Source organism: Dromiciops gliroides, chromosome 5 (assembly GCF_019393635.1).
Source record: "Dromiciops gliroides isolate mDroGli1 chromosome 5, mDroGli1.pri, whole genome shotgun sequence".
Classification (NCBI taxonomy): domain Eukaryota; kingdom Metazoa; phylum Chordata; class Mammalia; order Microbiotheria; family Microbiotheriidae; genus Dromiciops; species Dromiciops gliroides.
The window spans coordinates 69,237,590-69,262,228 of NC_057865.1; the positions used below are offsets into that span (position 1 = coordinate 69,237,590).

At 41.6% G+C, this 24,639-nt stretch overlaps 1 protein-coding gene across 4 annotated transcripts in view; it reads left to right on the top strand.

The window, feature by feature from the left end:
- The window catches only part of ZEB1 (zinc finger E-box binding homeobox 1), a 199,337-nt gene extending 176,094 nt beyond the window's left edge, over positions 1-23,243 (top strand). For all 4 annotated transcript variants that reach the window (XM_043966477.1, XM_043966480.1, XM_043966478.1 and 1 more), the window contains 4 exons: positions 9,850-9,955; positions 13,949-15,741; positions 18,880-19,060; positions 20,706-23,243. In XM_043966477.1, coding sequence (XP_043822412.1) covers positions 9,850-9,955; positions 13,949-15,741; positions 18,880-19,060; positions 20,706-21,307 — 2,682 coding nt within the window. In that variant the 3' untranslated portion in view covers positions 21,308-23,243. The remainder of the gene's footprint in view (positions 1-9,849; positions 9,956-13,948; positions 15,742-18,879; positions 19,061-20,705) is intronic.
- Positions 23,244-24,639: the final 1,396 nt, after the last annotated feature.

Consider the following 24,639-nt stretch of genomic DNA (forward strand, 5'->3'; position numbering starts at 1 on the left):
AGGGAGAATGTGTAAAAACATAGGACAACAGAAGCTTAAACAGGAGAAATGGAAGGCAAATCAAAGGAAATCGAAATAGGCTCCAACTGTTGAATCTGCCTCTGTTCCTATGAATGGGTTACCCTGAGGAGGCCTTGAATCCTTTGTTTCCTCTTCTGTAGAAGGCAATTGGCCGAAGGTCCCTACTTCAGTTTATCTGAGCTAGTAGCTTATTTTATTGAAATTTATAGAAGTCAGTCACATTTTCCACACAGACCCATTATGAGAGCTAAGGGGCCCTCTGCTCCCCGAGCAGCAGAGAACAGGGAAAGGTAAGTTCCTATTTAGAAATGGCTTTAATGAGCTTGCTTTCCCAAAGTCAAGCTTTTCCATCTTAATTTCTACCTAGACCAATGTCTTGCTACATAGTAGGAGCTGAGTGTTTATTGATTTGGAATTAAATTAACTAAAGCCTCCTGTGAAATAAGGAAAGGACAGAAGGAACCACAGTTTACTATCAGCCTATACAGCAAGCCTTGTAGCCCATAATCCCCAGAGGGAGACTTGTTGGCCCCAAAGTAAAACATCTACTTTTTTCTCAAGTGTGGTCTCTATGTATCTACATTGCTATAGCAGTTGATCATCTTTACTTCTCTTCCAGAACTTCTGAAACAGTGCAGTGTAGTGGGAAAAATATCCTAGACTTGGGAGTCTAAAAACACAGTCTCAGGTCCTGTTGCCACTACTAACTATCTATGAGACCTTGGACAAGTCACCTGTCTAGAATTCATCTGTAAAATGAGGGGACTGACATATAATCTCCTCCATCTCTGACTTTTTATAATCCAAAAACCCAGTGCCTTTAACCTTTAAGAAGGTGTGTTTTATGATAAATAAAGTACTAATGCTGTCTTTTAAAGCCATTTATCCCTATCAGCCTGTGTAGACTATTGTATTTTTAGTAAACATTAATTTTCAACTCCATTAAGAATAAAAGTTGAGCATAAATTTAGTATTCTGTGTTGCCAACTGTTAAACTGAAAGGAGATGCTTCTAAGCAAATCACTAACTATATTTAACATCCTTTGTGGTTTCTTAACAATATTAATATGCATCAGTGCTTCAAAAATGAGTGAGTTCATGCCCAGCATTGTTCCTAGCTGCTCTACACCTCCATAGGCTAGAGTTTCTATGGCTGAAGAAAATCAGTCATGTGGCTGAGGCTTATGACCCTGAAGCCCTCACTAATTTAGGCTGGTCCTTAGAAGACAGCCCCTCACCATGTTCTGAAAGCTGCTCTGCTTTGCTAGGACCTTCCAGAGCTTGCTTTCTGCTGGCAAGGCCTTGGAGATGCAAGACCCCAGCATTGCTTCATGTCACAGGGAGGCATCAGAGGATGACTTTAGTGGCAGAATGTTACATTATATATTGCTTAATGTTAATAGGGAAAATACCTCAGCACTGATTGATGATGTGCAGAAAAATCACAGAAGCTGGGAAGGTTACTACTATTAGAAGAAAATTGTTGAAAAGTTACATTTTTAAATCGGGGTTGTCTTTTGAGGGGGAGAGAAAGTAACTTCAATTTCAAAAAAGTAGAAAGTGAAGCCATCTGCTAATGGTGAGAGAGAGAAGTGGGGTTAGGAAAATGAGAGAGGAAATTACTCAAGGGAATAAGAAAGATCAATGAAAGGATTGCCTTGTATGTCTCATTATCCTTTCATTTATATATGTCCTTTCCCCAACTATATTGTAAACTCCTAAATGTTGGGAACTAGGTCTGGTCCATCATACTGTCTCTCACAGAGGCTTGTGCATAAATATCTAATAAATACTTAGTGGGATTAATTTTTCACTAATTGTAGATGATGAACAGTATCTAAAATATCAGTATTTAGGTCTTTTGAGTTGAATTACAAATTTTTATTTTTAACTTCAGCAATTTATAGTCTGTTACCAAGACTTAAAAGTAGTTATGCCGAGATCATGTTTGGTTGTCAAAATGTACAGTAACCTGTTATGATTCTAATTAACTGTTGCTTCTTCCTCCCAAATAAGTGAATTCTTTTTAAAAGAAAGAAACCCTCATTTTCCTCATAAGGGCCTATGTCATAAGTCATGGACTTGGAGCCAGAAGGAGCCTCATGGAAGGCACTTGGCCCACTCCCACATTTTGCAGATGAGGCCCACAGGAAGCAAGGACCTGGTCTCAGACTTTGCAGGTAGAAAGTAGAAAAACTGGGGTTCAAAGCCATATTGTTAACATACTGGTAGTTTAGAGTTTATTTCTTGTTTTTGTGGTTTTTACCACCAAGTTACCCACCAGAAAGACAAGGTGGCAAGATAGCAGGTTAGGCTTAGGTCCAAAGAAAACCTGAACTCAAGGCCTGTCTTTGCCATTGACCCCAGGCAAGTGTCCCAGGCAGTTCTCTAAAGACTTTGAGTTACTGCCAGCACCCTGATGAAATCACAAGTCCTCAAAAAAAAAAAAAAAAAAAAAAAAAAAAAACCTGGCAAGAGGAAAACAATTCTTCAAACTAAAGAAATGAGCAAAAATAATAAAAGCATGGCCATCTGTTTTTCTTTCCTTTCCTTTATCTGTGTAAAGGAAAAGATATCATTTTATGCCAACATACATAGATTTAGCATTGGACCTCCAGGTTTATAAAGCATACTGAATTTTTTTTTAACATTTTAACATTCACGTACCCTATAACAGTCCCCTAATTGACTTACTGCTTTGTCCTTGGAAGTAACATCAACAAATTACCTCTAGTCTTTTCTTTTTTATCATTCATAGAAACAGTGAATAAGCCCTCCTGGCCTTGTTCTACAACTGTGGAAATGTGTTGACCTTATTTCCCACAATATAGCATTTAACATTTAGGCATAACACTTCAATTTTTAAAAAATTAAACCCTTTATTGTGATTTCTGCCTAAATCCTCCTAATTAAGAACTAAACTCTAGGTACTCAGGGGAGATACCATGGAAGAGGTAAAATCTGAACTTTGCTTTTGACACATGGGGTAGGATTTTGACAAGCAGAAATTAGGGAAGGGCATTCCAGGCAGAAAGAATTGAATGATAAAAGGCACAAGAACAGGGAGCATCTCCTAATGCACATTGACCAGATTATGAGAAATAAGACCAGAAAAGGTATGTTGGCACCAGAGTAGAAAGAACTCAGATGCCAGGTTACAGAGTTTAAACCTTATTTGGCAGGCAACAAGAAAAGAGATAGTTTTCAAGCAAGAAAGTGACTAAATCAAAACAATTCTTAGGAAAATTATTTTGACTACGGTCTACAGGTTGGATTAGAGAGAGGAGAGTACAGAGACCAAGAAATCAGCTAATAGGTTATTACACTTATCTAGGCATGAGAAATGTTAAGAACTGAACTAAGTCCATAGCAGAGAATGCAAAGGGGTGGACAAAATGTAAGCGACATTGAAGGAACCATCAAGAGGACTTGCCAACTAAGGGGAGATGGTAGAAGGAAGACTGAAATACAGTGGATTATCTAATTCTGGTCATTGAAGTGAGAATAAATGATAGTGCCAGAAGAAACCTAGAAAACATTGGCAGAGATTACAGAGACTTGGGCAAGAAACTGAGGACCAGAATGATGCCCATTAAAAATGAGTGATACAGAAGAGGACATTTGCTATAACATAGTGTCTGAGAATGGGATTTCTATTTCTGGACCACAGTATAGAATACAGGGAGACACAGTCCTGGCTAGGGATGGGGTACACCAAGAAAAGCTCCTAAGAATGTATTTGCCTGTCATCTTGCAAATCTAATGGAAAAGGATTTAAAATAAAAAGAAATTGAGAAGGAAGAAAACTGCCTCAATATGTACCCCAAGTTAGATACCATAAAGAGCAGCTCCAAAGAAGTAAGAATGGCAGGTGAGACACCTCAGCTTCCCAGGAGATAAAATCCAAGAAAGGAGCCTATACATGGGCCACGTACATATGTCGATAGACATGTCTGAGTCCAGGCCGTCAAAATCATGCATTATAGACCCTAATCCAAGGAAGCAGCTTTGACTGTTTAAGCATTAGACTTGCTGGGATACAGCCCATGATTGAATTATGGCGCGAGTTGCCTAAGGAAAGGATACATAGCAGATCAAAGCTCCCAGATTGATCAGAGTAAAATCGGGCCTGTGAACATCCTCCCCCTACACTTCTAGCCTGGGTGAGATAGGGAGACCCAGGCTTGAATAAAGAGAGACAGAGAGGAAGGAAGCAAAGAAGCAGAAAGAAGGGGAATTAGGGTAGTACTGTGGATTAAGAAAGCATGTTAATGGATGGAAGGCCACAAACCAGAAGGGAAGACAGAATTGAGAACTTGAGGTGATGATCAGTGGACTGAAAAAACAGGCAGTTTTGTCAATACTCTAGACCATTATTTACACACTAACAGGAAATAAATGAGGTATGGAGGAAACAGCACAGGCATGTCATAGAAGTGAGGATGGCTTGATAAGAACAGTAGCTGACCTTCCTTTGGCTTCAAGGCTTGCCAAGCACTTGGCATGTGGACCCCATGAGGGGAGGTACTATTGTCATCTCCATTTTACACATGAGGAAACTGAAGGGAAGAGAAGTTCAGTGACCTGCCCCAGGTCATCCAGCCTGAGGCAGGTTTGGAACTTGGGTCTTCCTGGTTCCAAGTCCTGCCCTCTATCCACTCGACGGCCTAGCTTCCTCATTTATCCAGATATCTGCTGGTGCTTTCTCTTTGTCAAAAGCAGAGCAACTATAATTTCTTGACTTGACTTTAAGTCATTTATTAAGTTCCTGTTTTGTGTCAAGCACTGTGCTAGGCACTTTGATGACAATTTCATCACTCAAAAGATGGAATAATGAAGGCGGGGACAAGGTAGACAGAATTCTGTATCTTGTTTTCACTGACAGAAACTGGTCAGAGTAGAAGATGATGGTATAGTTTGTGACTGCTAGCTCCTGGAGTTTGAAATAGAGGAGGAGAATGGAAAAAATCCTATTATGGGCACTGGATTTTGAGAGAGCAAATTTCAAAGGTTGACTGGGTAGGATCCCATAGACTAGAAGTCTATAGGGAAAGTTATCCCAGCATTGATGAAAAGTTCTTAAGAAAGAATTCCGAAGACAAAAAGTGAAACCATTTTGCTCAGGTGAGACAGTGGAGTCATCTAAAGAGAACAATATGAATGCATAGAATACTTGTCAACTAGGTTATATTTTTAAAGGTATGTATGGAAGCAAGGGAAAGTAGCAGGATGAACAAATGACATAGCCTAGTTATGCAAGACAGGTGTCCATGATGAAGCTCCGAGTGAGCAGACTCTGGTAAGGAATGCCAGAGACCAAAGAAAAGCATGTAGGGTCTGTTAAGAAATGAGATCAAAAAAGACCAGACCCACAGGGTAGAGGGGAGGATGGGAACTGACAATAGAAAGCAGAGATGGTCAGGTCTTGTTTTTTCTTGTTTCCTCTGCCCATGTGAATGACTTTTGGACTAGAAGTGGTAGACCAAAAACAGCTAACAAAGTTTATACCAAAAAGTACCTACAAGATAAGTAAACACACCTAACTGCCCTTGATGAATTCAGGTTACCTGGCACAGACGAACTACATCCTAAGGGACTAAAAGAACTGGCAGATGGAATTGCTGAGCCACTGTCTGTGATACCTGGAAGATCAGAGAGAATAAGACTGGAGAAGAGCAAATGTCCCAATTTTTTTAAAAGGGGGGGGGGGAATAGAGTAACCAAACGATAGGCCAATGAGTTTTTACTTCAGTTCCTGGAGAAAATAAAAAATAGATCCAGTAAAGAGATAGGTAGTGAATATCTAACAGAAAATACCTGTTCATCAAGAACAGGTCATGCTCTATGGAACTTATTTCCTTTGTTCAACAGTTATTCAACTGTTAGATAAATGGAATGTTATAGAAATGTGGTTTGCTTAAATTTTAGCAAGGCATTTTATAAAGTACCTTTCACTCTGCTTGTGGAAAAGATTGAGAGATGTGGCTTGGATGGTGATAACAATGCAGTGGATTTGGGGCACGTGGAGTGTCTAGACTCATAAGAGCAGTCATTAAAAGCTCAGTGTCAGCCTGGCCCAGAGGTCTCCAGGAGATTGTCCCCCAGAGTCCCTTTACTATTTAAGGACTTAAATAAAGGCAGGATTCTCATCCAGTCTGAAAATGGCGCAATACAGTGAGGGACAGTTAACAGACTAAAGAGTATGGATCCAAAAGACATATGCAGGCTAAAATACTGGTCTAAATCGACTGTACATAATCAACCTATATCAGACTGCTTTCCGTCTTGGGGAGGAGGGAGGGAAGGGGAGGGGGGGGGCAGAAAAGAAAAATTTGGAACTAAAAATCTAGTGTAAACAAATGTTGAAAACTATCCTTGTATGTAATATGAAACTGGAAAATAATTTAAAAAAAGAAATAAAACAAATTTAATAATAAGAAATTCAGGAACGGTAAGTGGAAAGCCTTATCCTTGGGTTCAAAACGTCACCTTCACAGGGAAGGCCTGGAGCAGGCCAAAGACAGGCCCTGCGCCTGCATTCGACTCCACAGTGTATGTACTGTGGTGGCCAGCAGACCTAACAGGAGAGAGAGACAGTGACCATCCTGCTGCATTCTTACCTGATCAGATCCCATCTGGACAGCATGCTTCATTTGGGGCAGCACGGCCTAGGAAAGAGATGGATCGTTTGGAGAGGGTCTAGAGGAAGGGAGCCAACCTGGGGAAGGACTTTATGACCAGTGCATGTAAGAGCCAGCCTGAAGAACCTCAGAGAGAGAGAGATCCCTTGACATCTCACCCCCTAAGAGGGATCGAGTTTGCCCTGTTGGGCCCCAGAGGGCAAAACCAGGAACACCGGGTGGAAGTGCTTAATGTCAGGAAAGTTTTCCTACTAATTAAAGCTGCCCCAAAGTGGGGGGGTGGGTAGCTGTCTCTCAGCCCTTTGAAGGCAGGGACTGTTTGACTTCTGTCTTTCTATCCGCAGCACTAAGGGGCACAGGAGGGGCTTGTTGATTAGCAGTGGCTGCACGAGCACTTCATAGGTACAGCATGGGATGATACCGTGATGGGTGGAGGTTGGACCAAATGGCTGCTGAGGCCCTTTCCATCTGCAGCTGAGAGAAAGAAGTGAATTTTGAAGTATGGGTGGCTGTGATAATGGCAGCACCACTCATAGAAACAGGGAAGAGAAGAGGAGAACCTGAGAAGGGGGTGTGGAGGAGAAGAAAGACACATGGGGTTTTAGGGGGGTTTAAATACAGATACTGGTGAGATGTCAAGGGGCCCTATTACCTAACAGGAGGTAGGAAATTTGAGTCTGGGTTTAAAAACCAAGTCACGGCTAGAAGCAGGGGTTTGGCAACTGTCAGCCTCATCCTCATTTGAGCCATGGCTGTAAATAAGGTCATAGAGGGAGACGCAGAGCCAGGCCTTTAACTTGAGGAATGCCCATATTGAAGGTGTGGCAGGGCAACTAGGTGGTGCAGTGGATAAAGCACTGGCCCTGGATTCAGGAGGACCTGAGTTCAAATAGGGCCTCAGACACTTGACACTTACTAGTTGTGTGACCCTGGGCAAGTCACTTAACCGTCATTGCCCTGGGGGAAAAAAAAAGGTGTGGCAAGAGGAAATCGACCTAGTGATGACAGTGGAAAAAGAACCATCAGAGAGAGGGGAGGAGAACCAAGACCATCCCATGTAGGGAAGAGAAAAACTTTATATCAAGAAAGAATTTCAGGTGCTTTATATGCCAAGAATGAGAACTAAAAGCCACTGAGTTTGACAGATGGTAATGGGCAAGTGAGAACTGACAAAGGAGGAGGTCAGTGCTACAGACAGGGAGGCCAACATTGGGAGAAGATTCTTGGTAAATGAAAGAAATACCCAAATGGCTCTGGGATTTAGAGTAGACTGAGAATGGGTAACATTGGCAACATTCCCAAGTCTCTGTAATCAGAGAATGTTATGCCACAGGCAGACTGTCATATGCTGTTCTCATAAAATATCAGGGTCTAGGTGTTGTTGCTGCTTTATCAGCACGGTGTCTTAATTTTTTAGGCTTCTGCACTCAATAAGTATTGAATAAGACAATAAACTAGATTTTCTGAGCCAGACACTGTGATTGGATGATCTCCTGCCCCAGAAGAAAGCAGAAATATTACTTTATCCTTTCACTATCTTCCTCACCAATTATTCTCAATGACTCTTGTTCAGAATTCCTTTATGTGTGCTTCTCTTGTTGTCCAGAGCTTGCTGTCAGTATATTTAAACAAAGTATAGAAGTATTAATTTACCCTAACCTTAGAAAAATAGGAAATTAATGTCTCTTACCAAATATATGTGTGAGCTGTGTCGGTTTATAGTCAGAAATTTCTTCCTCTATCTTACCTATATTCTGAGTTTCTTTTAAAAGGAATATGATGTAATTATCCAATAAACCCAGTTCTTGTGCTTACTAAGCCAGCAGACAGCGGCAAGAGGGATCAGGGTGGAGAATTTAGCTTTTCCATGACATCTGATCTCTCATCTACTTGACTTGATAGGGACCTTCTAACAGATGTGGGAGGATGATTTGGACTTGGGACCATGTTGTTCCCATGCTTGCTGTCTTTTCTCAAGCACCTCTTTCTGAACAGTATTGTCAATAAAAAGTAGAAATAGAGAAATGGAGACTCAGCAGATGATGAAAGCCTAGCCTCAATACATTAAATATATAAGAAGTACTGCAGCATAGAGCAGCGAGCACAAGTCCTCAGAATCAAGACTTCGATTTTTCTTCCAGCTCTTCGACTTAGTGACCCTGGGCCAGTCACTTACTGAACTGGATAACATCTGAGATCCTAAACTGGGTTTTTGTGAAATGTCCATCTTTTCTGTTTACCTTTGTCTATATAGAATTTGCTTTAAAGTCTGTCTTGGAAATGTTGAGTGCCAGAGAGACTGCCTGGCTCAGTGAATAGAGGGACTGGCCTTGAAGTAGGAAATCCTGGATTCAGATCCTGCCTTTGACAGGCAATAGTTGTATGACCACAGGCAAGTCACCTGGCCTCTCAGGGGCATCCGGTAATTCTTTCTGCCTCAATAGTTACCTGTTTTGATGAAATCACAGGTCCAGACCAAATCAAACCCACCAACAAAGCCCTGCTTAGAGAATTGAAACTGTCATGTACAGTGGGAACAACTTCTCCTTCAGTTATTTTTTGAGCCAAGATCCAATCCCAAGGTGACTGATAGAATTAGAGAATGTCGGCAAACTAGAAAAATGGAGACTCCATTTCTTTAAGAACAGTATCCTATGTCCACTTAACAAAACCCTACCCTGGAGCAGGTTAGATGAGAGAAGCTGCACGGTATTCTGGAAAGAGGCCTGGACTGGGAGGGAGATCCCTGGGTTTGAAGCCCATCACCAACATTTCCTGACCGATCCTAACCTTTGTGTGCCTTTCTCCTTATTTACAAAATGGGGATCATACCTTGAGTGCTGCCTCTTAGGGTTGTTCATTTCCATTTAGGCGAGTTATCGCACAATGGTACAGTAGATGGAATGCTGACTGTAGAGTCAGAGGACTTGGATGACCTTGGGCCATTCCCAGGGCTTCTTTTCACATTCATCAAATCAGAAGTTTGGAGATGACCACTAAGGTCACTTTAGGAACCACTCATTGATGTCAACTATCGCTTACTAGACACATTTTATCTAGTATAAGTTTATGTTTAAAATGTTAGATATCTGCCTGAAATTTTTAGATATACTCTATTCAAAACTCTTTTTGTACTATGAATAAATTCCAATGTTTTGTTGTTTTTGTTTTTGTTTTGTTTTTACAGAGACATGTGACCCAGTCTGGGGGTAACCGGAAATTCAAGTGCACGGAATGTGGAAAAGCTTTCAAGTACAAACACCACCTTAAAGAGCACTTAAGGATCCACAGTGGTAAGTATTCGGCTTCTTTCCATGCAGCATGGGAATGCGTGCATTCAGTATAAACTGCCTATTTTGTATCAAATAATACAAGTATGGATCTCCAAATAGAAAGTAATTCAGTTGCTCCAATTTGCTACTAATACAGTTAGCACAGATTCAAGGCGAGCCTCGCTGGCCGAGTTCTTGAAGAAAGACCACAGAAAGCCCACTTCCAAATGAAAGCTGCCCGTTCACAGTAGTCACTTTAGGAGATCTTACTCTCATCCCAGCAGTGTGGCCATCGCTCGAGCCCATCTTCTGAAACTCCCTCAAGGCTCTGAGCTACACACCCGATTTGGAACATCCACAGTGAACACGGAGTCTCAAGGAGTGTTGCCCAAGGAAGGACAGTCTGGTCTGGGAAGTCCCAGGGGTGCTGGGCGGAGCCAGGAGATGCCTCTGCATTCATTGGATTTTGGTTCCCAAAGCAACAGGAGCAAAGCATGTTGGGGGAGGGGAGGGAATGTGGAGAAGCCTATGCTTGTGGAACAAGAGGAGGTCACATGAAGGTCACTGAGGTGACTGGCTGGCCTGCCCAGAGCTCAATGGAGCAAGCTTTGTGAGAGGGGTCTCACTCACCAATCAGCACAGCTCAGCCTTAGGGCAGGAGGTGCAAACTGAGAGGACTGAGGCCCCTAGCACATGATCTCTGCGCATCCGGTGGGTACCTTGCCAGAATACAGAAGGGAGATGGTCAGGATGGATGGAGCCAGCCTGGTACAGGGGCCACAGGCGAGTTTACACTCACCAAAAAGCACATCTCAGCCCCAGGGCAAGAATTCTGCCTAATTTCAGCAAATATTTGTCCTTTGAGGGTGAATTTGATTTTTAAAAACAGAAAAACATCACTCAAAACCTCATCTGGTGAATAGGGTGATTTGTTGTGGAGTCATTTTCCATCATGTCTACTCTTCATCACCCCATTTGGGTTTCTTGGTAAAGATAGTTGAGTGGTTGCCATTTCCTCCTTCTGCCCATTTTACAGGGGGAAACTGAGGCAAACAGTAACTTGCCCAGAGTTACACAGCTAGCAAATGTCAGACAGGATTTGAACTCGGGTCTTCCTGACTTAAGGCCAGGCACTCTATCCCCTACACCACAAAATTGAAAGAGGACTCAAAGGTTCTTTGATACTAGACAATACTGCTTTTTAACAGTATGTTTACTATATCACCTTTCATCATAGCTTCTTTGAAAGGTAATATTTATTTAGATGTATAAATTCTAAAATATTGGGTTTTTTCCTAAAACAGCTTCAGTTTCATTTAATCACATCATCTGCTTTAAAAAAAAGAAAAACTTTTTTTAGAATCATATCATCTGTATAACATTTTTTATAACCACAAGTAAGTCCTGCCTTAAGAAATCTTAGAGAAAAAAAATCTAAACCTAATCAAATAAATAAATTTTGGGTCATTATTTGTATTTCAGTAGAATTCCTTGAAATAGCCCTTTCCATAGAGTACTGATGTGTTTGTTATAGACCATTAACTAACTGTTTGACAAAAGGTCTTATTATATTCCCCACCCCCGACCCCAAGAGAAACTTAAAGCTACAGTATGAAGAGCCTCTTTAAATTGAAGAACAGTCAGAAATGAACCAAAAATGGCCCTGAAATTATCATTTGACTCAGTGGGGAACAAAAACCACTAGGAACGTTTCAGAAGCACAATAAGCAAAGTAGTCTATTGCTTTTGACATTAAGAACCTGCATTTTTCCTTTTTACAAAAATGTGATTGACAGTACTCACATGTCATTGATATGTGACACAGTACAGTGTACCAGGCACAAGAAATTAAATCATAGTTTCACCCTTTTTTACAAAATGAACAGGGCATTGAGAAAATGGGGGAGGAAGAGGCATAGATTGAATGGGAAGATAAAGATGTAAGATGAATGAGGGAATGAGCAATGACAAAATGGAGACAAAACAGAAAACAAAAGGAACCTTGAAGAGGTAGAGTCACCAGTGGGGTGAAATGTCCATGTGATTTTACTTCAGTTAGACCCACAATACTTTGTATTTGTTTATAAAGCGCTTCCTTGTGAGAAGAATAGTAACATTTATGTGGCACGTTAAATTTTGCAAAACTCTTGACAAATATCTCATTTATCTTCACAAGAACCCTAGATTGGCACTTAGTCTTAGAGCAGTCCCCTGAGGAACTGGACACAATTCTATTCATATTATCTGGGTCTTTGGAAATTTTAAAGGAAAAAAATTGTTAGCTAATGATTAGAAAAGGGGTTTTATATAGGGGATGTTTTTGCACCTAGACCTGTGATTTCATCAGTGTAGGGAATTCCCTCCACTTATAAACTACATCAACTCATCATAACTTCATGACCTAAGGGCTAGCAAGTCCATGATAATGTAGCCAGGCTATCTCTGATACTGAACTGGAGCCCAGCTTCTCCCTGACTCTAGGTCCAGCTCCCTATCCCCCATCTACCGTTTTAGTGACTATAAAATTTTGCAAATATGTATTTTATCTATTGAGAACTCACAGCTAGATAACAGACTCTATTGTTTTTCCTTACAGTGGGTATCTATCTATCTGGCTTTATTTGGGCAACAGAGTCCTAAAAATGCTCAAGGTATTGAGTGTTATGGATAAAACATAGTGTTCATTTTACAGTTTTTTATGCCACAGGCCCAAGACTCTTGGAAACTGATTTAGTCATTCTTATTTCACATTATCTGGTGGAATGCCACAGGGCTCCCTTCCTTTCATAAAAAGTAGAAATATGTAAACTTTATGATCATTTATGAGGGATGCTCTATAAAGGATTCCTCACTGAGGAGTCACTGAAAATACACAAGTTCTAAGGTTCCTTCCAATAATGATTTCTATAGGTGTTTTGAATTCTGAGGACACTGCGTAACATTTCTTAGAGTACAACTTTCAGTCAGGTGCTCTCGAATTTATAGTTTTAACATGAGAATTTTCTTTTTAATTTCAAGTTACTTTTAATTTATCAATGAGAAGAAAACTATTTTGTCTTTGCATGATGCATGGATGCAAGTTTCAGATCAGAGATAGCTGGTGTGCATGATGAGAGACAGCATGGGCTAGTGTAGAAGGAGCTAGCCCCAAAGTGAGGGAGACCTGGGTTTAAGGCCTATCTCTGACAGACCAGCTGGTGACCTTGGTGAGGCACAGAACCTCTTGATGCCAGAGCAGCTCTGTTAGACTCAATCCGTATTGGGGGAGACAGTGTCCTCCTTCTAAGGCCCCTATACCAATGAGATCACAGGTCTAGCCCAGGGAAAGAAAAGGGGGTGGGGGGGTGGTGGAGGGGGGTAGGTGTGTGTTCGAGAGAGCAAGTGAGAGAGCGGTGTTCACAAATTTGATTTAATTTTCCACATTAGAGTATTTGCGTTTGGTTTGGTGTTTTGTGTTTTTTTCCTTTCATGGGAAATCCTCTGAAGGTAACCTTGTAGAGTTTTGAAATTTGTAAGTTAAGGTTGAATATTCGACTTTTAAAGAACATGAGCCAGATTTCCTCTGTCCTTACCCTCCCCAGCCCTCAACCTAGGGTTAATTCCCCCTTAAATTGCCTAGCTTGAGATAAGTAAAATATATAGAGATAATAAGCTAGAATAATGAAGGCTATTGACTTGAAAGATTCTGAAGTGGAACCAGAACACTAAGGAGAGATTGTTTTGGCCTAGGTAATTACTCTGGGTGAGTTTTAAGGCACAGGATCAGATTCATGACTAAATAGGAAAAATAGACCTTATCTGCAAAAACATTTGGTGCAAACTAAGGCTTCCTACGCATCTGTGATGTTTCTCCAGCTTTTTTCACGTAAAATCTGTGTTTTAATAAGAGCGTGACACAGGCCCATGCAGTGTCCTTTTGAAGGGCCGAGCGGTCTGTTTTGGAGAGAGATGTTGGGACTCTGTGGGCTGCTCTCTACTGGTACAGTGACTGCCGTCTTTGTCCTTGTTGTTTAGGAGAGAAGCCATACGAGTGTCCAAACTGCAAGAAGCGTTTTTCCCATTCCGGGTCCTATAGCTCCCACATCAGCAGTAAAAAGTGTATCGGCCTGATGCCTGTGAACGGCCGGTCGAGGACGGGGCTCAAGCCGTCGCAGTGCTCCTCCCCCTCTCTGTCGGCGTCCCCAGGCAGTCCCGTGAGGCCGCAGATACGGCAGAAGATTGAAAACAAGCCCTTGCAAGAACAACTCCCAGTAAACCAAATTAAAACGGAACCTGTGGATTATGAATTCAAACCCATCGTGGTGACTTCAGGAATCAACTGTTCAGCCCCTTTACAAAATGGGGTTTTCAGTGGCGGTAGCCCCCTCCAGGCTACCAGCTCTCCTCAGGGTGTGGTGCAGGCGGTTGTCCTCCCAACAGTAGGTTTGGTGTCTCCCATAAGTATTAACTTGAGTGATATTCAAAACGTGCTCAAAGTGGCGGTAGATGGCAATGTCATACGGCAAGTTCTGGAGAACAATCACGCCAATCTCGCATCCAAAGATCAAGAAACAATCAGCTCGCCGACCATACAGCCGGGTGGCCATTCCCTCATTTCCGCTATTAGTCTTCCTTTGGTTGACCAGGATGGAACGACCAAAATCATCATCAACTACAGCCTTGAGCAGCCCGGTCAGCTTCCGGTTGTTCCCCAGAATTTGAAAAAAGAAAACTCCGTCCCCACCAATAGTTGCAAAAGTGAGAAGTTGCCCGAAGACCTTACGGTGAAGTCTGAGAAGGAGAAGCACTTTGAAGACGGGGGCGAAGACAGCACTTGCCTTCTGTGTGAGGACACACTGCCAGGGCTAAAGCACTATGACCCAAAGCCGCCTGCTCCGCCTGCTCAGCTCAGCGCCCCCGAAGCCGAGAAGTCCGAGCCCCCTGCCCCAGCAGACCCCGGAGAGGACCGCCTGTCTCCCAGTCAGCCACCCCTAAAAAACCTCCTGTCTCTCCTCAAAGCGTACTATGCTCTGAACGCGCAGCCGAACGCAGAAGAGCTCTCCAAAATTGCAGATTCAGTAAACCTGCCCCTGGATGTAGTGAAGAAGTGGTTTGAAAAGATGCAGGCTGGACAGATCTCAGTGCAGCCCTCAGAACCGTCCTCCCCCGAACCAGGGAGAGCAGAAGTTCCAGCCGAGGACAGCGATCCACCGGGACCTGCCAAAGCCGACGAACCCCAGGACGGCACCGCGACTTCCAAGAGTCCGAGGAAGGTGACCAAGTCTCCTGTTTTGCCAGTGGGGTCGGCTCTGAATGGTCCCAGAAGCCGCACACCATCCCCATCACCGCTCAACCTTTCCTCATCCCGAAACACGCAGGGTCATTTGTACACAGCAGACGGTGCCCAGGAAGAGCCGCAAGTCGAGCCTCTCGATCTTTCACTACCAAAGCAACATGGAGAACTGTTGGAGAGATCCACCATCACTAGTGTTTACCAGAACAGTGTTTATTCTGTCCAGGAAGAGCCCTTGAACTTGTCATGTGCAAAAAAGGATCCGCAGAAGGACAGCTGTGTGACAGACTCAGACCCAGTTGTAAATGTGATCCCACCAAGTGCCAACCCCATAAATATCGCCATCCCCACCGTCACTGCCCAGTTACCTACAATTGTTGCCATTGCTGACCAGAACAGTGTTCCGTGCTTACGAGCACTTGCTGCCAATAAGCAGACCATCCTGATTCCCCAGGTGGCATATACATATTCTACCACGGTCAGCCCTGCAGTCCAAGAACCCCCGGCAAAGACGACCCAGCCTAATGGAAATCAGGTAACCATGCTTACAGCAGAGCATGTACATGGCTTCATGTGTGTCCTATGTCAGCTCAGTGTTTGGAAAGAAGGCATCAGATCAAAAGGAAATACTCTTTTGTTTCACCTTTGTAACTGTTAAGAAGCCCTAAAACATAGTGGTTGGGTGAGATTGGTGAAGGTCAGACAGTCATACTTCCAGTATGTTAGGTAGGTCCTCTGGGAACCATGTGTGGGAGGACTGGGAAACAGGAGTTCCAGAGACAAAACGGCATGGACAGGTGTAAGTGTTCCCCAGTGGAAGGGAACATGCCTACATAGATAAGATGACAGATCATCTAGAGAAATACACACAGTAGCTAAAAACTCAACTGTCTCTAATACAACTAAGAATAAGTCAAAAACCAATTGTTGTTTTAAGACTTTTGTTCCCGAAATTAGGAAAGAGCTTCTTCTTCAATTAAAACCATTAGTAAATGAAACTGTGTTGCATTTCACACCAGGGACCAAGACTCATCAAGTGTTTTCATGTGCTAACCTATGTAACAGAAGGCCTTAAGCAAATAATGATTAGCCTTGGTAACAAAGATCTAGAAAAAGATAACTAATGAATTTACTCCTTATTCTTACTGGCTTTGGGCATTGGGTAGTGTTCAGTTATAATAAATATGCATCAGGAAAATGCGCGCGCACGCACACACACACACACACACACACACACACACACACACACAATTAAGAGCACCTCCACACTGCTAAACAGTGAATGTTTGCTCTCTTCTGTCTTCTCCAAAACATACTGGCTATTTTGAGAGTTGCCCTGGGGGATCTGACTGTGTGCTGCTTCCTAGTATCAGGCATAGCCCTCTTCTGTATAAGCCCAAACTGGTAACATCTCCATATTTTATCCCGTTTCTGACTCAGAAGAAACATAAGTTTTTTAAAGTAGCCATTTTGTCCTGCCTTTCCTAGTATACACAACAACTCATGGGATTTAGAAGTTAACAGGAAAGGATCTGTCTTATGACCAGAAAACCCTTCCAAAGCATCTACCTTGGGACATCAGTTTGGGCACTGTCACATTAAAAGATCTGCCTGGCTCATTGAACCATAGACCATAACTAATCAGCCGACTAGATGATACAAAAGTCATACTGTATGCACCACTACTTAGACTCAATATAATAGAAGGCTGACCTGTTGAGGGGGTTGTCAAACCTTTTTGGTTTGTTTTTCCATGACTTGTGTGTCATAGCATTTTAGAAATGGAAATTATCTTTAAGATCACCCAGTTCAGAGCCTCCTCAGGAAACTGGTCCATCAAGGTGAAGTGAAATATTTGCCCAAGGTTATTGATGCTATAACTATTCCACCCAGCTCCAGAACTTAAAACTCATCAGCTCCACTCGATATCATTTGGCCTTTACAACTCTGCCTTTTCATAAGTAGCACAATGAAAGTCACTGGAAAGTAAATCAAAGAGTACACGAATGGTTTTAGAATATTATAGCTCTTGGTTATTGTTGAGTCGTGTCTGACTCTTCGTGACCCCATTTGGGATTTTCTTGGCAAAGATAGTAGAGTGGTTTGCCATTTCCTTCTACTTACAGATGAGGAGATGGAGGCAAACAACAAAGTGAAATGACTTGCCCAGGGTCACACAGCTAGTGATTGTCCAAGGCCAGATTTGAATTCAGGAAGATGAGTCATGGCCTGGCACTTTATCTACTGCGCCCACCTTGCTGCCCATCATAGCTCTATACATTATGTTATAATGATATACTGTTACAATATGGCCTGTTATATAATAACATAATCATTACATAACCATATAACAGTAAAATTAATGTCATCATCCCAATTATAGAGCTGTAACACTAAAAACTATTGGGATTATCACAGAGATAGAATAGGCACTAAATTGTGAATTTGATGACATAAGGACTCCTGTCACAGTACAAGTGGACACCTACGCCACAACTCATGTCCTAGGGCATTGCCTGGGGCCCGATGCACACCCACAATGCTTCAGGGACAAGACTTGAACCCTGATTTTCCGGTCTCTGAAGCCTCATGGTGTTGCTGCTTTTGTATATATTTGTGACTTTTACAGCACCATCCTTAAGGCTAAACCAAATAGAAAAGCCTATTCTTCAGTACTCACTCTGAACACTCTTCTTCTCTCTAGACTTTAGTCTTTCCCAGTACACAAGAGGCCTGTGATCAAGGTGTGATCTTGCCCACCTAGCAAGCTTTCCATCCCCAAAGACAAGGGACAGCCCTTTGTTCACTGAGACCGAATCCAGCCACCACTAAGTGCTTATAGTAAGAATGACTGGCCTAAGGATTCTCTCGTAAATGTCCTAGGATAGGCAGTTTGCCTTTGCCTTCTATTCTGGCAATCTTTGGGGAGAACATTGAGCAGCAATTGGGGTTCAAGACTTGGCTTTGGCTCAGCTCAACACAGGAAGCAGGAGTGGAAATTGTGTTGGGCCTTCTTCACCTTACAGCATTCTGCATGTTACATTAGCAAGTAATATCATGCACATGGTGTTATTGGCCATTCCACTCTTAAATCGAATGTCACAAGGTTATTATATAATAAAATGAATCATAAATCAGGATAATTACTGAAAGGCCTTTTGAAATAAATGGTTCTAAGCAGCAAGGTGGCATACCAAAAAATGAACAAGGTGATTTTACTTCTTGAAAATGTGTCATTTGTGCAAATGTGGTTGAGTAGTGATCTTCAGATTTTGAGGTTGTAAAATCTTTGTCCATTTTCCACCACTGCAATCCTGACAACATTGCCCTTAAACCTAAAGAGTAATCAGATCTGGATCTCACGTGACACTTGTCCCCACCCCCACCTGGGAATACCTAGGATAGCATTGATAGGGTTGTGAGCAGCTTAGTGTTTTGGTGGGGGGGGGGGTAGTGTTTGCATTTAATAGTTTTTATAACAGTTCATTGAAAAGACAGATCAAAGTTTTCATTCTTACAAATACTCCCTCTGTACCCATGTTGTTGTCTCTGGGTTTTGTTTTTAAATTTATCCATTTTTCTCATGTTACTTTCATTTTATAAAAATTCCTGTTACATATATGTTTTGGTTTGCATGGTGTCGTTTGTTAATTTATCCACTTTTTCCCCATAGGATGAAAGGCAAGACACTAGCTCAGAAGGAGTCTCGAATGTGGAGGATCCGAATGATTCTGATTCTACACCACCCAAAAAGAAAATGCGGAAGACAGAAAATGGGATGTATGCCTGTGATTTGTGTGATAAGATATTCCAGAAAAGCAGTTCACTATTAAGACATAAATATGAACACACAGGTACGGTGGAGATTCATATGCATATCATATCAGAAAAGATCTGTGATCCCATGTGCTAGGAAGATGCTAGATTTTTTTAAAAACCTATGCCCAATACCACCACTACTTTGATCTTATGTCTCCCTGTTATGACCATCTGTTCTTTATAAATTACTTTATGAAGGATTCATTCATGAAATAATTGAGAAGACCAGTATTTGATTTCCCATTCCTACCAACTGTCATACCACTGGGGACCCTCTCCTCACTAAGTCTCTCAGACTGCCTAAGAACCACCACTCCTTAGGGGACCAGTGCGAGCACACTGCATAAGATTGCCAGAGGACCTTGTTTTGTCCATTTATAACATTGTTTCTGCGCTTTAGATCTGAGGAGCCATTGAGGACCACCCATCAGAAGTGTATGGATGGGGAAAACATTGCAACTCTCTTTTCTAACCCCTACCTGAAATTTAGCATTGCCTTTAATTACATCAGACCTGATTCTGAGTCCATAGGCTTCACCAAACTGCCAGAGGGGCCCACAAAAGAGGGGAGAAACCCTGAGCCCCTAAAGCAGTGCTTTTGCATGCCTGCTTAATAACGTTAGACAGAATATGGCTCTCTTGGGAGAAAAGGAATGGTCCCATTTCTTTTCTGCAAAGACCCCCATAGGTGCAAAACTGCACCTGGCCCTTGCCGTATAAAGGTGGTAAAGAGAAATCCTCATCTGGGTCCCCTTTTAATGTTCTTCCTGTCATCTTACACTCTGAAATCAGAAAAATTAAAATCCCCTCTGCCCCCAGTTGGGCAAAAGTTTAAAGACTGAATCAAAATCAAATTGTCTATAAGGAAAGGAATCTGGCATTTCAAAGTATAGACAAATAAATACGTGGTCCCTGGCAAATTTATTTTAAAAAGAAAGAAAGAAGGGGCAGCTAGGTTGCCCAGTGGATAGAGCACCGGCCCTGGAGTCAGGAGGACCTGAATTCAAATCTGGCCTCAGACACTTAACACTTACTAGCTGTGTGACCCTGGGCAAGTCACTTAACCCCAGTTGCCTCACCAAAAAAAAAAAAGAAAGAAAGAAAGAAGTACCTGGAATCTTAAAGTTGAACCGTTTGACATTATTGGAAACTAAAGTATGGTGTCTATACCATGATCAAGTCTTTGTCAGTTTCCTTAAACATCTGGATGATGCTTTTCTAACTTTCCCTGCCTTAACTTAGCTTTTCTGTTTTCATATTCTGCAGTTTTGCTAGTTAGCTTTCAACACAGCCATTAAGATGTTTGTCTAGGGGGCATTTCAGTCATTTTTAGTCTCCTGCATTCTCATCTGAAAAGTAGAGCCTATACATTAAATAGCGAGCAAAAAAAGTTGCTTACTTTCCCATTAATTCAGGCTATATTTTACCCAAGTTATATACATATACACACACACATACATATATAAAACACACATATATATATACACATATACATATATATACATATGAGAATATACAAACTTGGCAGTTTTCAAAAGATGAATTAGAATCCCTCTGAAGCTCTTCTCATAGACCATATCAGTTAACATCCTTCCTCCACATCCTGAAGGGTCACAAAAACGTAATTAGAAAATAACTGGATTGTCATTTTTATTTCAAAGGCCTCCTCTTACATTTCAGGTAAACGACCTCATGAGTGCGGAATCTGCAAAAAGGCATTTAAACACAAACATCATTTAATCGAACACATGCGACTTCATTCTGGAGAAAAGCCTTATCAATGTGACAAATGTGGAAAACGTTTCTCACACTCGGGGTCTTATTCACAACACATGAACCACCGCTACTCCTACTGCAAGAGAGAAGCCGAGGAACGTGATGGCACGGAACAGGGAGAGGCGGGACCAGAAGCCCTGACTCAGGAGCATGCTGGTACCAGGGCATCTCCCTCCCAGATCGACTCGGATGAGAGAGAGAGTTTAACAAGGGAAGAAGATGAAGACAGTGAAAAAGAGGAAGATGAAGAGGAGGAAAAGGAGATGGAAGAACTTCAGGAAGAGAAAGAATGTGGCAGACCACAGGAGGAGGAGGAGGAGGAAGATGGGGAAGAAGAGGAGGAGGAGGAGGAGGAGGAGGAAGAAGAAGAGGAGGAGGAGGGAGGAGGAGCAAACACTGAAGGTGCTAGGAAGGACGAAGAGGCCACAGAGCAAGCTCACAGTGTAGAACATGAAACCCCAGAGAATGGTGAGCAAGGGTCAGAAGAGAAAACAAATGAAGCCTGATGGGTTTTTTCCTAGAAGGAAAATAAATTCTTACTGGTGATGAAGTTTGCTCTATACTATACACGCTTTTCATGGAAACATGGTCGCTTGCATACCGTGATTTCTCTTCACTACTGTGTAAAAAAAAAAAAGTTAAAAAAAAAATACAAAAACCCACAAAAAAAAAAATCCAGGTGTGCCTGAACCTCAAACCTAGTAATTTTTCACGCAATTTTCAAAGTTAGGAACAAGTTTGTAACATGAAGCAGATTAGAAAAATAAATATAGTGACTCTGAAAGCAAAGATTTAACAGGTTGAAGGAAAACCTGATTTATTAGACAAGCATCCGGCATCATTTTCTTTTATCAGTATTAATTTTTCATGCTTTTGTTGGTTAATTTTTGAGCTGTACAATTGGGAGAGATTTATATAATTTTTTATTGGTGAAACATTTGCTAAAACCGCTTCAGTATTTTATTATGTTTTTTAAAATGTGAGAACTTCTGCACTACAAAAGTCCCCACCCAGGAGTATGATGCAATTCCAGACCGCGCTGGCTACCTTCTGTCACCTCCGTCTCAGAGGTAGTTCGTATCTAACATGTAGATGCTGTAAGAGAGCATTTTATCATTTCAAGTGTGGTGTTAGCCTTCAGAAAGCAGCCCATAGAAGAACTGAAGTTTCTTACTCATGTGGTTCAAAATGTAGTTTCAAAGATTGTCGTTAAGTTCTGATTGCAGGGACTAACAGTGTTAATACTGGTAAGGACAGCAAAGTTGTCAAAAATCAGTGTTCGTAATCGTGTTTGAGTATGTAGTAACAAATATGAAGGATATGATATGAAGCTTTGTATCTCCTTTGGCCTTAAGCAAGACCTGTGTGTGCTGGAAGTGCCATTGATCAGTATTTGAAAGGCTCTAGCCAGCCTTGTTCAATGTGTGGCCTACAATAACTAGCATTTGTTGATCTGTATCAAAGTTCCAAAATGAAACGTCAGAATACCAACTGTCATTAGAGAAACAAAATCCCTGGAACATTTCATCCTTTAATTGCTCATTATTCGTTTTGGGTTAATTGACTTTCAGAATTTCTCTTCAGTGACGACAAGGGAAAATCTCTAATCTGCTTTCTCCATTGGTTTTCATTTCAGACACAGACACTTCATCATTATTTGGCTCATAACTGTTTTCAAATGTTAGTTATTATGGACCCCATTTTATTAACAAAGTTAGCTGATTTGTACCTATCAGTATTATTTTTATTTCTTTTAGTTTATAGATCTGTGCAACATTTTTGTACTGTATGTCTTCGAACCTCGCAGTATTAATACCCTTCTTACTGACATATGTACCTTTTTAGTTTTAGAAAACTTTTATATTTATGTGTCTTATTTTTATATTTCTTTATTTATTACACAGTGTAGTGTATAATACTGTAGTTTGTATTAATACAATAATATATTTTAGTATGAAAATTTGGAAAGTTGATAAGATTTAAAGTAGAGATGCAATTGGTTCTTGCATTGAGATTTGATTTAACAGTGTTATGTTAACATTTATACTTGCCTTGGACTGTAGAACAGAAGATTAAAATGGGAATGTATTAGTTTTACAATTACAATCAAGTCATTTTACCTTTACCCAGTTTTTAATATAAAACTCTGAAATTTTGAAATTCACCGTGTGACTAATCGCATGATGCTCTGCAGTTTTATTAAGGGATTAGCCTGACCATAAAGTTCTCATTTCCTTAGAAAGCCAAACTAGAAGAACCTTCTAGAAGCAGCGTTGGGAACAATGTCTAACAGTTCTGTGCCAATTTGTTCCTGTATTCATGTGTGTAAGTTACAAATCTGAATCTTCATTCTTAAGTTCCACCATGCTGTTCCACCATGGTCATTTTCTAGTTTTTTACCAGACTCCCCCATCTCACAATAAAATGCGTCAACAAGCCTGACTTACTCTCCTTCTTTTCACGGTGCTCAAGATTGGTTTTTGGACAGTTCTTCTGGGTCAGCGGTTGTGGCTTCAGTCTCACTCAGAGTGGAGACCCAACACCAGACCATCCAGGTTAAGTATTCAAAGCAAGGGACACAGCCGTCTTCTGAGCAGGTCTAACAGCTTCTAAAAAGAAGATGGGCAGTTCCATAGAGACAAATTCAACAGATTGAATATAAATTGCAGAACTCTGCTCTCTCTTCTGACTTCTTTTTGGTTTTTTGTTATTGGGGTTTTCTTCATAGGCTCATGCATTGGGAGGAAGGGGAGAGAAAAGAAGAAATCTCTGAGGGGAAGAGTTCTGTCCATCTGATAGTTTGGAGCAGAGGGGTGGGGATGTGGGGAGGGTGGCGGGCACGATGTGACCGAGAAGGGCTGCATACCCACCTGTGGGCAGAACTGCAGGGGAGACTGAGGTAGTCTTGTAGCTTCCATTCCCTTGCTGTACTCCTTCCTCCTTGTGCCCATCATTGTCATAACTAGGGGAAACTCGATCATATTGTGATTTTAGGAAATGAATAAGTTACTCCTCCCAAAGGCACGTCTTTTAAAAAAATCCCCAGGAAGAAGTCAGTGTTTAGTACACAAATCAATTTCTAATCATGAAATTATAGGCATCAGGAGAGATGTTGGGGCTAGGACCCCTATCCCACTCCTCTGAAAGGCTACTATGAAGTATTAGAAAATGCTGGTAAGGCCAATCAAGATTTTGCTGCCCTTCAAGTTCCTATTTGCTATAGGCCAAAGTCAGTGTTTCACAGTTTTTTTTAAGTAGATATGAACATGTTTTTAAACCTGTGAGCAAAGCTAAAATTATCCCCCCAAAATGCACTATTCAAAGCACCATGATTGAGTTGATTGGTACAAAAGGTTAAATTTAGGAACAAAACCTCCATTTAAGCTATTTTGGACAGAAAATGGATTGCCTGCCATAAAAATGAGCACTAGTCCATGCTTAGATCTCAAAGCATGAGGGGAGTCAGAGAGCCTAGACATCTCCAGGATACACAGAAGCTACTATACTGGCTCAGACAGCCTCACGTCTGTCACTGGTGCCAAGATGCAGTTCAGAGAGCAGGATCAGGCTCCCTGAAGAGCTCAGATGGCTAGAGACCTAAACCAAATGTGTTCTTTACTGTCCTGCTATCATCGATCCTTTCCTTTGGGCTGTTTTGTTTGGGGTTTGGGGAAGTATCGGTGTACAGGTGAGGTTGGTCAGGTTTGGGGGGGGTCACAGCCCTAAAGATTTTGGGAGGTGTGTTGCCAGTGAGCTTCATGCTTTAAATATAAATTGGACCAGATGAAATTGGCGATCCCTTCTAACTTTGGGATTCTTTGATTGGAGGGCCAAATAA